This window comes from Canis lupus, chromosome 12, assembly GCF_048164855.1.
Source record: "Canis lupus baileyi chromosome 12, mCanLup2.hap1, whole genome shotgun sequence".
Lineage (NCBI taxonomy): Eukaryota > Metazoa > Chordata > Mammalia > Carnivora > Canidae > Canis > Canis lupus.
This window is the reverse complement of record NC_132849.1, coordinates 49450410-49468520: the sequence shown is the minus strand read 5'-3', so window position 1 is coordinate 49468520 and position 18111 is coordinate 49450410. Positions and strand designations below refer to the sequence as shown.

General features: G+C 37.8%; 2 protein-coding genes across 7 annotated transcripts in view; one reads left to right on the top strand and one right to left on the bottom strand.

Annotated features, from left to right (window-relative positions):
- Window positions 1–17059, bottom strand: part of LDAH (lipid droplet associated hydrolase) — a 104903-nt gene extending 87844 nt beyond the window's left edge. For 2 of the 6 annotated variants that reach the window (XR_012004674.1, XM_072770947.1), the window contains exon 1: window positions 16926–17059. The gene's annotated coding sequence lies outside the window, so the exon portion shown is untranslated. Of the gene's footprint in view, window positions 1–14406; window positions 14494–14823; window positions 14969–16925 lie in introns of those variants that run through there. The other 4 variants (XR_012004675.1, XM_072770948.1, XM_072770949.1 and 1 more) reach the window with 4 other exon arrangements.
- The window catches only part of LOC140600808 (uncharacterized), a 69078-nt gene continuing 67540 nt past the window's right edge, over window positions 16574–18111 (top strand). The window contains exons 1-3 of the mRNA XM_072768941.1: window positions 16574–16821; window positions 16938–17112; window positions 17391–17657. Of these exons, the coding sequence (XP_072625042.1) occupies window positions 16574–16821; window positions 16938–17112; window positions 17391–17657 (690 nt within the window). The remainder of the gene's footprint in view (window positions 16822–16937; window positions 17113–17390; window positions 17658–18111) is intronic.

The window sequence follows — 18111 nt, the reverse complement described above, 5'->3', positions numbered from 1 at the left end:
CAAGTTGTAGGCTGTGTTATTGCCCAACAACTACACAGAGCAGAGCATATACTTTGCATGTGTCTGAGCTCTGACTGGCAGTTAGTTAATGCTTTTTCTGGGCACTAATACTAAAATTACTTGTGAAATGTTTAGTGACTGAGCAAATGAAAATTAAATTTTTAAAGTCCCAGGGACAAGATACTGAATTTGTAATTATTTTCAAAACACAATATAAGAAGTAAACATATGTACAAAAAAAGCAGCAGCAGCTTTATTTAAAGTTCTATAGGTTTTTAGTTACTCTAGTAGCAAACATTAACATGCTGGTGATCTCTAAATCTCATGAATCTGGGAGTTGTTTTAAATTAGACGTTTTTTTTTGTTTTTTTAAATTTAAAATGTACACTAAAATTAAGTTCAATCCTATGTTAGCAAGGAAACACTAGCTTGTTGTTTCAAATTGTTCCACTAAGAACAAAAAATTGTTCTTAGTGGAACAATTTGAAAAGCCAGAAAATATTGAAAAAAAAAACCTGTTAAAAAATCAGTAATCAATAAAAGATCCATTCAAGAATGTGAAATAAGATAGGAAAGAGAGAATACATTTAATATGAAAATGAGAGGAAAGCAGAGAAGTAACTCAGAACAGGTATAACAAATACATTTTAAAACGATAGTAAAATTACATAGTTAAACACAAATATGTCAGTAATATATTAAGTGAAAATATATCAATAAATTAAATGTAAATAGACCAATTATGCTAATTAGATAAAGGCAAATATGATCAGATTGGATAAAAATAAAACATGTAACTGTATGCTTATAAATGATATACATTAAGAATAAAGATACATAAGGAACAAAAGTGAAAGGATGGATATAATTTACCACAGATATACTAATCAAAGAAGAGGTGGTATAGTTATACTGAGATCAGATTTAAAAAGTAAACTTTAAAGTAAAAAGTATATGAGAGATAAACAGGAGCATTTCAAAAAGTCAATCCACGAGGAGACCATAACAATTTTAAATAAACATGGACTTAAAATTTTAGCCCCCAGAGATAAATTAAAAATTGACAAATGTAAAAGGAGAAATAAAGATCACAATCATGGAAGTGGTCTTGGAAGTGGAAGATTCTGACATACTTCAGTATCTGATATACAAAACCAAGAAAAGTCAATGAAAATAAAGAAAATTTGAATAATGCAATTGTTTATACGAACACAATGAACATTATTTACATGTGTAGAATTCTATACCATATAATGGTAAAATGCACATCCTTTTCAAGTGTTCATAGAACATAAACTGACCATATACTGAGCCATATATCAAGTCTCAACAAATTTCCAAAAAGTGAAATAATATAATAGAGTATATTTTTTAACCACAGTAGAATTAAGCTACAAAATTAAAAAAAAATAAGAAAATCCCCCAAATTTTGGAAATTTAGCAATAAACCACCAAATAACTCACGAGTAAGAGAAGAATTCACAACATAATTGACAACCAAATAATAATGAAATAAATAATGAAAAAGATATATCAAAATGAATTGGATGCAGAAAAAGGTATGACTGCAGAAAATTTAAAGTCTTAAAACGCTTTCTAAAATATCAGAAAAAAGGGCTGGAAATCAAAGATCTAAACATCTATCTTAATTAGTCAGAAAAACTAAATGCATCCAAATAAAGAAAAATAGAGAAAAGTAAGTAATAAAGAATAAAAATTAGTAGAAAAAAGTTTACATTTGAGAGGATTAACAATGCCTGAAATCTAGGCTTTGAAAAGACCTATAAACAACTTCCTGAAAAGACTCATCAAAAAAAAGGGCACAAATATCCATTCAGATGTGAAGAGGATATCACTCTAGATTCTATGGATATTAAAAAGATAATAAAAGAAGTATCATAGAAGAACTTTATGCCAATAAATTTGATATGTGCAAATTCCAAGGCAAATGCAAAAAGGCTAGAAGACTTTTAACAGTCCAATAGCTACTAAAAACATTGAATAATTTCAGGTACAGATGAGAGTCAACACTTAAGGAAGAAATAACACCAATCTTACAAAGTTGTCCAGAAAATAGAAAAAGATGGACCTCTTCCCAATTCATTTTATGAGTCTTGCGAACCTTGATATCAATACCTGACAAAGACATCATATCAAAGGAAAATTACAGGCCAATCTCTCCATGAACAGAGATGCAAAAACTCCACTGAAAATACTGCAGGCCAAATCCAGTGATACATATGACCAAATTGTGTCTATATCAGAAATGTACGACTGTTTAAACATTCAAAATTTGGTCAATTTATCACATTAATAAAGGAGAAAACCATATAATTGTCTCAACTAATGAATGAAATGAAAAAACATCTGATTATATCCAATAAAGAATCATGAAAAATCCCTTTAAGAAAAGAAGAGTCCAAGATGGCAGAAGAGTAGAAGACTTTATTTTTGTCTAGTCCCAGGAATTCATCTAGATAACTATCAAATCATTCTGGACATCTGTAAACTCAACCAGAGATCTAAGAAAAGAATAGCTGCAACTCTACAAATAGAAAAGCAACCACTTTCTGCAAGGTAGGCGGTGCAAAGAAGTGAATCCCAGGTGGTATATAGGAAGAGAGATCACAGGGAGAGGGAGACGACTTCAGTAGTCAGCACCAGAAAGTGATATAGCAGTGGAGTGTAAAATCAGAACATTTAGGGGTCTGCTCCAGTGAGGGAAGACCTGGCCAGAAAGGTGCTCAGGTGGGTGGGGTGGAATCTTAGATGGGACAGTGTGGTCTCAGGATCACAGGAAGACAAGAGGTGCCTGAGTGTGGCAGAGTTTCCAGGCATGAGTTCCAGGCTGCAATCAGCGAGCCCAGGAGTGGGCTCTCAGCTTGAGGTTACCATGGACCATGAACCCCAGAATGGTTGGGTGACTGCTCCCAAGCAGGGGCCCAGCAAGTGGCAGAACCATCATGAGACCCTTCCTTGCCCAATAGGAGTGGCACAGGTGTGAGCCACAGGAGTCTGCAGGGTTTGGTGACTCAAAATAGGCTCATATGCCTGAGACAGAAATGCTCAGTTACAGGCTAGGTCAGCATGGAGTGCGGACAGAGACCAGGGAGACAGGCATGACGAACTGCTTTTCCTCGAGGGTGTACTGAGGAGGGGGGCCCCAGGCTTTCAGATCCAGTGTTGGAGAATGGGAGGCTACCATTTTCACTCTCATCCTCTAAGGTGGCAGAGAAAGCATTCGGGGAACCAAAGCCATGTATTGTAATCCATAGAGCAATCTGGAACAGATTACTTATCCTAGCCCTGGGAAGGGCGGTGCAATTGTGCCTGGGACAAATCCACCTGAGAATCAGTGGAACAGGTCCTTCCCCCAGAAGATCAACAGGAACATCCAGTCAAGACCAAATCTATTGATACAGAGAACTGCAAAACACCAGCACTAGGGCAGAACAGCATATAGAATTCATGTTTTTTTTTCCCCCATGATTCTCTAGTCTTTCAATCTTAATTTTTTTCTCTTCCCTTTTTCAACAAATTTATTTGATCAATTCTTTTTTAAAAATCTTTTTTAATTTTTATTTTTACAGTGACATTCTATTCTTCCATTATATTTAATTTTATTTCTGTACACATATAAGTTTTTATTTCTTTACAATAAGTCTAGTCTTCTAACAAATGGACCAAAATACACACAGGATCCAGCACATTGCTCTGTTCTGTCCATCCGTCTGATTATATTCTCTTTTTCTCTCTCTTTTTCTTTTGGTTTTGGGGCTCTTCTGACTTGTTAAGTATATATTTCTCTGGGATTGTTGTTGCCATTTCAGTATTTTGTTGTCTCATTCGTCTATTCTTCTATGGACAGAATGACAAGACAGAAAAACTCACCTGAAAAGAGAGTAAGAGCAGTACTGACTGCCAGGGATCTAGTCAGCATGGACATAAATAAATGTTGGAACTAGAGTTCAAAATAACAGTTAAAAAATACTAGCTGGGCTTCAAAAAAGCAGAGAAGACACTAGAGAATCCTTTTCTGAAAAGAACCTTAATCCAGTTGAAATCAAAAAGGCTATTAATGAGATGGAATACATAATGGAGGCTCTAACTGCTAGGATATAATAAAGCAGGAAATAGAATTAGTGATATAGAAGACAAAATGATGGAGAATAAAGAAGTTGAAAAAAAAGAGAGATAAACAACTATTGGATCATGAGGGGAGAATTCAAAGATAAGTGATACCATAAAGTGAGACAATATTAAAATAATTGGTATTCTGGAAGGGGGGGGCAGAAGGTATGCTGGAGCAAATTATAGTGGAGAACATCCCTAGTCTAAGGAAGGAAACAGGCATTCAAGTCCAGGAGGCACAGAGAAATCAATAAAAATAGTTTCACACCCCAACATATAATAGTGAAACTTGCAAATCTCAGAAACAAAGAGAAAATTCTAAAGGCAGTTTGGGACAAGAGGTCTGTAAACTACATGGGTAGAAACAGTAGACTAGCAGTAGACCTATCCACAGACACCTGGCAGGCCAGAAAGGACTGGTATATTCAGTGTGCTAAATGAGAAAAATATGCAGCCAAGAATACTTTATCCAGCTAGGATGTCATTCACAATAGGAGAGATAAAAAGTTTCCAGGACAAACAGAAACTAAAAGAATTTGTGGCCCAAAAATAACAGAGACCAGAAAGGAACAGAGACAATACACAGAAACAGTGACTTTACAGGTCATACAATGGTACTAAATTAATATCTTTCAATACTTACTCTGAATATAAATGGGCTAAATGCCCCAATCAAAACTTACACAGGGTATCAGATTAGATAAAAAAGATCCATTGATATGCTGTCTGCAAGAAACTCATTTTAGACCCAAAGACACCAGGTTGAAAGTGAGGGGGTGGAAAAGCAGTTATGCTTTAAGAAATTTTTTTTGAAGATTTTATTTACTTATTCCTGGGAGATACAGAGAGGCAGAGACATAGGCAGAGGGAGAAGCAAGTTTGCTGTGGGTAGCCTGAGGTCTAACTTGATCCTAGGACCCTGGTATCATAACCTGAGACAAAGGCAAATGCTCAACCCCTGAGCCATCCAGATGCCCTCATCATGCTAACAGATATCAAAAGAAAGTTGAGGTGGCAATCCTTATACCAGACAAATTAGATTTTAAACCAAAGACTGTAAGAAAAGATAAGAAAGGACATTATGTTGTAATTAAAGGGTCCACCCAACAATATCTAACAATTGTAAATATTTATGCCCCTAACATGGGAACAGCCATTTATACAAGCCAATTAATAACAAAATTAAAGAAACACATCATCATCATCATCATAGTAGAGGACTTTAACACCCCACTCATTGCAATGGACAGATAATCTAAGCAGAAGATCAGTAAGGAAACAAGGGTTTTGAACGACACACTGGACCAGAGGGACTTCACAGATATATTTAGAGCGTTCCATCCTAAATCAACAGAACATTCTTCTCGAGTACACATGGAACATTCCAGAATAGATCACATACTGGGTCACAAATCAAGTCTCAAACAGTACCAAAAGACTGGGATCATTCCCTGCATATTTTCAGACCACAATGCTTTGAAATTGGAACTCAATCACAAGAGGGAATTTGGAAAGAACTCAAATACAAGGAGGCTAAAGAGCATCCTACTAAAGAATGAATGGGTCAACCAGAAAATTAAAGAATTTTAAAAATCCATGGAAACAAATGAAAATTAAAACACAAGTGTTCAAAACCTTTGGGATGCAGCAAAGGAGGTCCTAAGAGGGGAGTGCATAGCAATACAAGCTTTTCTGAAGAAACTTAAAGGTCTCAAATACACATCCTATCTTTACACATAAAGGAGCTGGAGGAAAAACAGCAAATAAAGGCTAAACCCAGCAGGAGAAGAGAATTAATAAAGATTAGAGCAGAAATCCATGAAATAGAAACCAAAAGAACAGTAGAACAGATCAACTAAACCAGGAGCTGGTTCTCTGAAAGAATTAATAAGTTGATAAACCGCTGGCCAAACTTACCAAAAAGAAAAGAGCAAAGACTCATATAAAATCATGAATGAAAGAGAAGAGTTCATAACTAACACTGAAGAAATATAATCAATTATAAGAACATATTATGAGGGGTGCCTGGGTGGCTCAGTGGTTGAGTGTCTGCCTTTGTCTCAGGTCGTGATCCTGGGGTCCTGGGATCAAGTCCTGCATCAGGCTCCCAACAGGGAGCCTGCTTCTCCATCTGTCTCTGCCTCTCTCTCTGTGTCTCTCATGAATAAATAAAATCTTAAAAAAATATTACGAGCAACTATATGCCAACAGATTAAGCAATATAGAAGAAATGGATGTATTCCTAGAGATGTATAAACTACCAAAACTGAAACAGGAAGAAATAGAAAGCCTAAAGAGACCCATAACCAGCAAGGAAATTGAAGCAGTAATCAAAAATCTCCCAACAAACAAGAGTCCAGGGCCAGATGGCTTCCTAGGGGAATTCTACCAAACATTTAACGAAGAACTAATACCCATTCTTTTGAAGCTGTTTCAAAAAATAGAAATGGAAGGAAAACTTCCAAACTCTTTCCACGAGGCCAGCATTACCTTGATCCCAAAACTAGACAAAGACCCCACTACAAGGAGAATTACAGACCAATTTCCCTGATGAACATGGATGCCAAAATTCTCACCAAAATACTAGCCAATAGGATCCAACAGTCCATTAAAAAGATCATTCACCACGACCAAGTGGGATTTATAACAGGGCTGCAAGTGTGGTTCAACATCTGCAAATCAACGTGATACACTACATTAATAAAAAAAAGGAAAAGATCCTCTTGATAGATGCAGAAACAGCATTTGACAAAGTATAGCACCCTTTCTTGATTAAACTCTTCACAGTGCAGGGATGGAAAGAACATACCTCAATACCATAAAAGCCATATATGAAATGCCCACAGTAAATATTTCTCAATGGGGAAAAACTGACAGCTTTTCTCCTAAGTTCAGAAACAGGGATGTCTACTCACCACTCCTGTTCAACACAGTACTAGAAGTTCTAGCCTCAGTAATCAGACAACAAAAAGAAATAAAAGTCACCCAAATTGGCAAAGAAGTCAAACACTTACTCTTTGCAGATGACATGATACTCTATATGAAAAACCTGAAAGATGCCTCCCCAAAATTGCTCAAACTCATACAGGAATTCAGCAAAGTGGCAAGATATAAAAATTAATGCACAGAAACCAGTTTCATTTCTATATACTAACAATGAGAAAGAAAGAGAAATTAAGGAATCTATCCTATTTACAATCGCATCAAAAGCTATACGATACCTAGGAATAAACCTAGTCAAAGAGGCAAAGGATCTGTATTCAGAAAACTATAGAACGCTCATGAAAGAAATTGAGGAAGACACAAAAGAATGGAAAAACACTTCATGCTCATGGATTGTAAGAACATATACTGTCAACGCTCTTACACTGCTGTTGGGAATGCAAGCTGGTGTAGCCACTCTGGAAAATGGTATGGAGGTTCCTCGAGAAGTTAAAAATAGAGCTACCCTATGACCCAACAATTACAGTACTAGGTATTTACCCCAAAGATACAAACGTAGTGATCTGAAGGGGTACCTGCACCCCATTGTTTATAGCAGCAATGTCCACAATAGCTAAACTATGGAAAGAGCCCAGATGCCCATCAACAGAGGAATGGATAAAGATGTGAGATCTATATATTATACATATATAATATATATAATATATGGAATATATGGAATTATATATATGAATTATATATAATGGAATATTACTCAGCCATTAGAAAAAATGAAATTTTACCATTTACATTGACATGGATAGAACTGGAGGGTATTATGCTGAGTGAAATAAGTTAGTCAGAGAAAAGAATTATCATATGGTTTCACTCATATGTAGAAGAAACGAAACAGCACAGAGGATCATAAGGGAAGCAAGTGAAAACGCAATGGAAAAAAATCCGAAAGGGAGACAAACCATGAGCAAACCTTAACTATAGGAAACAAAGCAACGGTTGCTGGAGGGAAGGTAGGGGGATGGGTAACTGGGTGATGGGCACTAAGGAGGGCACATGATCTGATAAGCACTGGGAGTTACATGTGATTGATTTATTACTGAACTGTACATCTGAAACTAATGATGTAGTGTATGTGGGTTAATTGAGTTTAGATTAAAAATGGGGAAGGATTTGATTAATGTAGTTTTTTTTTTTTACATTTTTAATGTAGTTCTTTTAAAAAGATTGTGAAAGGCAAAAAAAAAAAAAAAAAAAAAGAAGACTACACTAGAGTTTGGAAACTATCAAAATAACCTAAGCAAGAAGTAAGGGTGGGAATAAAGGAGTGAATGTGAGACTCAAGTCTTAGTAATGATTCTCTATGAGAAGCTAGGGAAGGGCAAATCACAAAGATGACTTAAATTCTATGCTAAGATGAGGAGAATGGAAGTACTACTCACATAAAGAGGAACTACCAGGGAAGGGAAGTTAGTTGGAGGAAAGGAAGTTGATTGAGTTACAAATATTCTAAGTTTCAAGAAAATAAGGGACAAGAGCAGAAGACAGTAGGAGCTACAGAACCAAAGCTCCAGAAGGTCACAGTAGAGATATGATTTGCCCAGCTCCTTCTTAAAGAGCTCCCTTACCTTGGCTTCACTGATACCTCCCCGTCCTCATTGAGACACTTTCCTCCCCCATTCCCTATATCCAAAGGTTCTGCCCAGGGTAGAACCTTCTCCCTTTAAGTGCTAACTACTGAGCGCTTTTATCTGGGTGCCTCCCTGATATATCAACCTTTCATAAGTGCCAAAAATACAAATCACTTTATTTCAAAAATCAACTCTACAGACCCTATACCCTGACTTCTCTGTTGCCATACAGAGTACCATTATTCACCCAGTCACCTAACTCAAAAGATTCTTTGACGGCTCCTGCTGGAATTTGGAGGTGGGGATACCGTGGCGAGGGATATCCCTGGGCAAGAAAAAAAGAAGACAGCAAAAGAATGAAAAGAAACAATTAGGAATAGGCGTGAACTAATAAGATATGTAAAGACATGTGAGCCACAGGGAATGTTTCAAGAAAGTTAGGGGCTGGTAATGAATTTCTGAAAATATATAAATATCAAAAAGCAAGAGAAATGAGGCAATATTAAGAATTCACATTTTAAGAGTACTTTCTATAAACCAGGTGCTGTGCTAAACACGTTATAAATATAGTATCACTTACTCCAACAGCAATCTTATGGTGATGTGCGTTATTGTTTCCTCCCTCTACCCCAACAAAACATGTGAGGAGATAATGGATTGAAAGATACTAAGGAATTTATGTTAAAGTCACACAACTAGTAAGCTGGATTGGGGCTGAAATTTAAACCCAGATGTCTGAATGACTCCAGAGGTCACGTTCTTTGAGAAATTTTACTTATGTATATATACCTTATGTATAATTTCATTGGAATGGATAAATGAGAAATATTCTGAGATTTTTTTTAATAGTCAATATTTTTTAATCTTTTACATGCCTCATCTCTACTTCTCCTTTTCACTTCCATGCATATCACTTGGAAACACATCTTACTAACTTAGTTATAAAGTCTTCCATGTTTTTCTGTAGTCACATACAAATATTCATAAGTACTTATACACAATTTGATAAATATAAGTTGTCAGTGTTTGATAAATAGGAGGATATTATACACAGTTCAATGCATTTTGCTTTCATACTTAATAACACACGAAAATACTGCCAAATCTAACAGAATAACTAATTCATTATTTTTAATGTTTCTATAATATGGATACACCATAATTCATGTGACCATTTCCCTGTTAACAGGCACTCAATTAGTTCCCAGTGTTTTGGGACAACGTTGCAATAAGTACTCTTAAATCTCCATGTTCTTACATATATCCATACATAGCAGTTCTTTTGTTTCTAATGGCCAGATTCCCAAGTATGGAGTTACCGCCTTGAATTTTAACAGGTGTTGCCAGACTGCTTTCCAAAAAGACTGTAAGAATCACATTTCCTCTAGCAATCTAGGAAGGTATCCTTCCCTTTATAATCCTATCATCAATAAGTAGTACCATTATTTTTAAGTCTTCAGATATTTTATACCTCACTCTAGTTTGCATTTCTCTGCTGCTTAGTGCATTTGAACATCTTTTAATGTTTGCTTGCTTTTGAACTTTTTCTTCTATGAACTATTTATATGCCAATGTTTTAAATGGGTTATTTATCTTTTTTTTTATTGGCTTATAAAAGAATTTTGTATATTGCTGACACTCAACCCTTTTCTGGGCTCCTATATTTTACATACAACTTCGTAGATGTTTATTTTCATTTTTGTCATTCTAGTGTTCACATTTTAACTTTTGATCTACCTATATAACTATCTACCTTGTTTTCTTTCAGATAGAAAGCTACATGTGCTAATACCATTTAATAAAGAAACCATCTTTTCTCCAGTGAATTAAAATACAATTATTTTTCATATAATAAATTTTCATACTTACTGGGAGCTTCTTTTTTTTTAAATATTTATTTATTCATAAGAGTGACAAAGAGAGAGGCAGAGACATAGGCAGAGTTGGGAAAGCAGGCTCCCTGTGGGAAGCCTGATGCGGGACTCAATCCCAGGATCCCACAAGACAAAGATGCTCAACCACTGAGTCACCCAGGCATCCCCTTACTGGGAGCTTCTTAACTATAGAAATACAAACTTCAGAAAACCAAAACAAGGAAAAAAATCTTAAAAGCGGACAGAGAAGACATAGTATCTACAGGGGAACAAGAATTTGAATGTCAGATTTCTCATCAGAAATCAGGGAGGCCAGAAAAATGTGGCACATTTTTCAAGTGCTGAAGGAAAATAACTGTCAACCCCAAATTCCTATCAGGATAAATTACCCCTCAAAAGTGAAGGGTAAATAAAGATATTCTCAAGTGAAGAAGAACAAAAGGAATTTGTGACTAATAGATCTATCCTTAGGAAGTTCTCCAAACAGAAAGAAATAAGTAAATAAGGTTTAACTTCAGAAGAGGAAGAACAATGGAATGGTTAAAAGCAGTGGTTAATATGATGGACTATCCTCTCCTTATAAATCTTTTAAATCATATTTGATGATTGAACCAAAAGTTATAGCATTGTTTGATGTGCTGCTCAGTGTATATAGAGGAAATATGACATATGTAAGAAGTGGAGAGGGTAAAAGGACCTAAATATAAGTAAGGTTTCTACATTTCACTTGAGGTAGTAAAATGTCACTACTAGCAGGCTGTGTGGTGTTACACATATATAACCATTATATCGAGGGCAATCACTAAAAAAAAAACAGTATACTAAGCAATAAACTAAAATAAAATGTCAAACGGAATTTTTTTTTTTTTTTTTTTTTTTTTTTTTAAAGAGAGAGAGCGCGCAAGTGGGACGGGCAGGGGCAGAAGGAGAGAGAGGATCCCAACCAGACTCCCAACCAGTGTGGAGCTAATGGAGTTGGGGGGAGGGGGTACTGAATCTTACCACCCAGGAATTATGACCTAAGCCGAAATCAAGAGTCAGATGCTTAACTGAATGAGCCACCCAGGTGCTCCCAAATGGAATTCTAAGAAATATTCAAGTAGCCTACAAGAAGCAAGAAAAGAGAAACAGAAATGAGGAAACAGACAGAAAAGAAATAATAATAAAATGGCTGAATTATGCCCTAAAATATCTATAATTACTTCAAATATGAATGGTCTAATTATACCAGTTGAATGGCAAAGAAAGGTAGTAAGGATTTAAAAAGAAACATGACCAAACTATATGTTGTCTACAGGAAACTCATTTCAAACATAATGACATGCATAGGCTGAAGATAAAAGAATGAAAAAAGATACATTGTGCTAATATCATTTTTTTTTACTAATATCATTTCTTTTTTTTTTTTAATTTTTATTTATTTATGATAGTCACACAGAGAGAGAGAGAGGCGCAGAGACACAGGCAGAGGGAGAAGCAGGCTCCATGCACCGGGAGCCCGATGTGGGATTCGATCCCGGGTCTACCAGGATCGCACCCTGGGCCAAAGGCAGGCGCCAAACCGCTGCGCCACCCAGGGATCCCACTAATATCATTTCTTAAAAGCAAATTTGGCTATATTACTATACTATATTACTGTCACAAAAAGTAGACTTCATAGCAAAGAAAATAACTGGATAAAGAGGGACACGTCATAATGATAAAAGGATTAATTCACCCAAAAGATCTTAAATGTATGTGTGGGGCGCCTGAGTGGCTTAGTCAGTTAAGCATCTGCCTTCAGCTCAGGTCATGATCTCAAGGTTCTGGGATCAAGCCCCACATTGGGGAGTGCTCAGTGGGGAGTCGGCTTCCACCTCTCCCTCTGTGCACATGCTCCCTCTCTCTTTCAAATAAATGGATAAAATCTTTTAAAAAATATATATTCAATGAACAACTGACATTCAAAATACATTAAGCAAAGACTAATAGAGCTGAAAAAGAGAAAGAAAAAGGCACAATTATAGTTGGCAATCTCAGTAATCAAAGAACTACTAGATAGACAATCAACAAAGTGGGGAAGAATGGAACATCCCATCAACCAACAGGATGCAATTGACATGTAACTGACATCCAATACCAGCAGACTAGGTATTCCTTTCAAGGGCCAGTGGAACACTCACCAAGATACACCATATTCTGGGTCATACAACATATGTAAAGGAATTAAAATCATTTAGCTTATGTCTTCATTATGGAATAAGGCTAGACATCAATAATAGAAAGACAACAAGTAAATCTCCAAATACCCAGAAACGAGAGAACACACATCTACCTAATCCACAGGTCAAAGCAGAAGTTTCAAAGGAATTTTAGGAATACATAAAACTCCATGAAAACGGAAATACAATATATAAAAATTTGTGAGATACAATGAAAGCAATGTTGAGAGGGAAATCTATAGCACTATATGCTAACATCAGAAATGAGAAAAGGTCTTAAGTCAATAACGAAGAAACTAGAAAAAAGAGTAGAATAAAGGTAAGGCAGGCAGAGGAAGAAAACAGGCAGAGGAAGAAAATAAATATCAGATCAAAAAATCAATAAAATTGGAAGTAGAGAAAAATGAATTAAATAAAGAACTAGTTCTTTGAAAAAGACCAATAAAATCAATAAAACTCCACTGAGAAAGATAGAAGGCACAAATTACTAATACCAAGAATGAAATATAGGTTTATCACTAAAGACTCTACAGAATACTAGTGTGCTGATAAAGACAAAACCAAAGACAGCACATGAAAAGAAAACTATGTACCAATACATCTCATATCTACATCTTAACAGAATATTAGCAAAAATAATCCAGCAATATATAAAAATATTATATATTATGATCAAGTGGGACCTATTCCACATATGTTTAACATTCAAAAATTAAACAATGTAATCCACCATAACAAGGTGCTAAAGAAGAAAAAATATATGATCACATAAATTAACTAAATACACACTATATGATCCAGCAATTGCATTCTTGGGTATTTATCCCAGAGAAATAAAAATATGTTCACACAAAATTTCAAAGGTTTATAGCATTTGTAATTGTAATAGCCTATAACTGGACACAACCCAAATGTCCTTCGACAAATTAATGGTTAAACAAACTGTGATACAGTCATACCATAGAATACTACTCAGCAATAAAAAGAAACAAATTATTGACATACTCAACAACTTGAATGGATCTCAAAGGAAGTATGCAAAATAAAGAAATCTCAAAAAGTCCTATACTATATGATTGTGTTTATACTACATTTTTGAAATAGGCAAAATTATCAAGTTGGAGAATAGTGGTTACCAGCGGTTAGGGACTGGGGTGTGATGAGATGGCTGATTATATGAAGCTATATATATGTATACACACTCAAATGAGTGCTTGTGAAATAGAGGAAATCTCAGTAAATTCTGTGGATATATTAATGCCAATTTTCTGCTTTAAGTTATACAAGATACTACCATTGGGGAAGGTTAGTGGAATGGCACATGGGGACCTCTTTGTATATTTTTTTTGCAACTTCCTGTTAACCTAGAATTATTTCAAAATAAAAATTAAAACCACGCATATTTATTTAATTGCAATTGGTACAAGTGGAATTAAAGAGAAAAATTGAGAATCTTATCACAGCCCAAAGCTTCAAGACATACAAAGCTGAAAGTCACCACATAATACAGATGCATAAACAGAAATTTTTTTACAGTCTGCTATAACCATTAAATTTATATCCATTCCATCTTTCTCCAAATAGCTGTTGAAGCAAGAATCATATTCTATGTTGACGTAATGATCATCTTACCAACTGCAACAAAACCACGTTCTTTTTTTGTAGTTCCTTTCCTTTGTGAAGTACATTCTCATCCTTCTCTTCTGACCTTAACAATGGCTGCAAAATAGGCAGTACAACTGATGTAGTATTATTTGTCCAAAGTTATAGGGCTTTAAAATAGTAAAATCAATTCGATAGTCTTCTGACTCCTACTCCAATACTTCCCAGTCACATATCACTCTGAAATTTTATGCAGTACTACAGACTCCAAAAAGATCGCATATTATAGGAGAAAGTCAAAGGAATGGGCATGATGCACATTATACCAAAATTCTGTGCAACAGTCTCTTGCTCTTCCTTGATAAGTGGTCATGAAACCACCAATTTTACAATTTTTTTACTTTTATATTTCAACTAATTTTGATATCTTAATGACCGCATACTAACCTCCAGTGAGATTCTTCTCAACCTGTTTAACTGGGTCAGAAGAAGCTTATATGATGAATACAAAGTCTATCATCCCCACTGCAGAAGTACCAAAACTTCATGAAGCACATGCTATACTCATGATGAACTTGCAGAATTATCTTTTCTTGAAAAAGTAAAAAAAAAAATTTTTTTTCATAACTCCTTTGCGGGTTTTAAGCCACCAACTATTATTGTAATCACACACAAAATAATTTTTTTATTGTCCCAGAAAGCAATTATAAATTGTAATCACACACGAAATAATTTTTTTATTGTCCCAGAAAGTAGTTTTCAGCTTCTGGACATCAGCGAAAACCAAGAATTTCACAAATTTGTATGAACTTCTCTATTTATATATTAAATACACTCACTGAAAGTAATATACCAATTTTCCTTTGAAGTATACTTGAAGTAGATTTCAGAATTAGCATTTAGTTCTAAGTATAGTAATAATAGAAATGAGAAAATGAGAAGAGGATGGGCTTTTCAGGAAAGAAAAAGAAAATCACCTATTACAAAGGTCGAAGTTATCAAAATAAACACCAGTTTCAGAGGAGCACCTACTGTGTTGCTTTGATTGCCCCCTATATACCTATGCTGGAAAGTGGGGCTTTAGGTCTGTAGGCCTTCTTCACCTTTAGGTGAAAAAATGGAAAAAAAAAAAATCCAAAAGAGACATTTCCATTTATGGTTTAAGAAAGAAGTTCTTAAAAAAACCCACACAAGCCTTTACGAGTAAAGATTCCAGAGATTTTCCTAACTTTTCTGGGTTTATCTTTCACTATAGAGCTTTGCTCTTAGAATGAAAGTGGGTTGAGAACTATGGGTCAGGGACCTTAGACTATGAACTCTTCCAGTGTTTGGCATACCAGACATAAAGCAGGTGTCAGATTACTACTCCCGAAGAAGAAATGAATTTATGAATCAAATGAATACCTGTCTCATCCTGCCTGGTGTGGAAAACCAGGAAACCCAAGGGTGAGAGTTTAGGCCTCAGGGCGAAGGGTGACTGTAAAGCAGTGTGAGCACCGGATGCCTGCTGGGAAGATCACCTGGAGAGCTGTGGGCATGGGTGTGTTATTCTGAAACAGCTCATGTTCCACGAGTGCTTTGAACACTGTTCTAAGTGCTGTATGAACTACCTCGATTAACAAAGCAATCTTAACAGATACACTAATGTATCCCATTTTACAGATGAGAAAAACCGAGGCACAGACGCCTTCCAAAAAAATACCACAACGCAGGGCAAGTGGTTAGAGGCAACTGAAAGCCTCAAAGGTCCCCCCACAACATGCCCTACTGTAAATTCAAGGGAACAAGCTCCGTTCTGACCTTGGTGCCACCGAGAGATACCTTTTTTTTTTTTTTTTAAGGTTTTATTTATTTTAGAGATAGAAAGACTTGGGGGGGTGCGGGGGGGGGGGTCAGAGGGAGAGAGTGAGAGAGAATCTCAAGCGGATTCCACGCCGAGCTCAGGAGCCCGGAGCTCATGACCTTGAGCTGAGGTCCCCAGTGGGCCGCCGCAGAAAAATAAAAATACTTGAGCGACTAAGGCTGAACGTCAAGCATGTGGTCGGGGTGGGGGGGGGGGCGCGTCAATTCAAAGGGTTCCTGCTGTTAACAAATTTGGGAGAGGCGTGGGGGAGGAGGCTGATCCTACGGGAAAACCTGAGATCCAACCAAAAGAGCCTCTGGTGACCCCGCCGATGGGACAAGTGGGGAGACTGCGATGCACGGAGCCAAGGGCGGGCCAGCTAGAGGAACTCTGATCTCTGGAGTCCCCCCGACCCAGATTTTGGCCCCTCCTGGCCCCTCCTCCTGGCGGTCAGTTGCCCAAGATCCTGGCCCCTGCCCCCCAAAAGGGCCGCCCGACGAGCTGCAGGCTGCACTTCGTACAAACGGCTCGCTACTGCGCCCACGACAGCGAGCGCTGGGGCAGCACCAAGGTGGTTCTGAATCCCGAGCGGTCGCAGCACGGTCATTCACGCCCCCGCGGGCCGCCCCACCGAGGCTCCCACGGGCCGGCCTGCCCGCCAGGCCTCGCGCAACGCCGTCCCCGCCACCTGCGGACAGGGCCTCACCTGTCCGCCTAGAAAGCAGCGGGCTCTGCCGCAACGCTCCTGCTTAGACGTCACCGGGAGCGGAAGTCCCGCCTACCCTGACGTCACGTCAGAGCGCCGCGCCGCGCCGCGTCGCGCCGCGGGGAGGCGGTCCCTTTCGACGCGCGACGTGCTCAGGGCTGGGAGCTCCCGGAGCTGGGCGTGTGGGGTACGTGTTCCCGGGGCGGCGAGGCGGCCGGGAGGGTGTAGCTGCGCGGGCGGCCTGTGCTCCCTCCCGTCTGAACGTCACCCTCCTCTTATCCCGGTTGTCCCGCTGTGCCCCGTTCTCCATGCTCGTGTTTCCCTTCCTCCGTTAATGGTTCCATCTCTTCCTCTGCCACACACCCAGGAAAGTTGATTCTCGGGTGACCTTGTCCGTTAGCATTTAGACGGCCCGCCTGGGCCACTCCGCGCTTTTAGCAAAATGTGGGGAAATGTCGGTTCCAGAGGTCTGTCGAGCTTAAGGCACCCAGCCTCCATGAAGACCAAGGTCACAGTGGCCTTGTGAACTGCTGCATCCTGAGTACCTGGCACGTAGGTGAGCGGCGTTCATCTGTGCAGCAGAGCGGTAGCGAACGCGACGTGGGCCGGGAGGAAAGCAGAGGAGCGGACCCGCAAGGCAGCGAATCAGCCGCGGCTAAGCGCCTTCATCCTTTGGTATTCAGCTTCTCCGGGATAGACCCCACCCTCCAACCGCTTGTCCGGCATAGACTGGTACCGCTCGTTCATTTCCTCTCCACTTTTCAGTGTTACTTCCTTAAATACAACAGTTAACACGATGGGTTTAGAAAAAGCCTCTTAAGGTCCAAGACTTTCTTTTTTTTTTTTTTTTTTTATGAATTAACTCATTTTTAAATCCTCACAGCAGCCCAGTGAGGTCACTATTAACCCGTGACCGTAGAGTCTGGAAACACAAATCCACAAAATAAATAAATGAGTGACTCTTTTGCATGGCATTGCCTATGTTCAAGGTCTGCATTACTAATGCACAACTCAATGTATGCATCTCAATGAACAGGATTCACTAATGCAGGCTTTCTTTCAGCGCTTGTGAATGCTTTTGCGGTGCATTTCGTTAAATAAGCCTATGCCAGAAAACTTAACTGAGGAAGTTCAATCATTTAAAAAAAAAAAAATCTTTCTAGGCTGATGGCTACTCTATTATTAT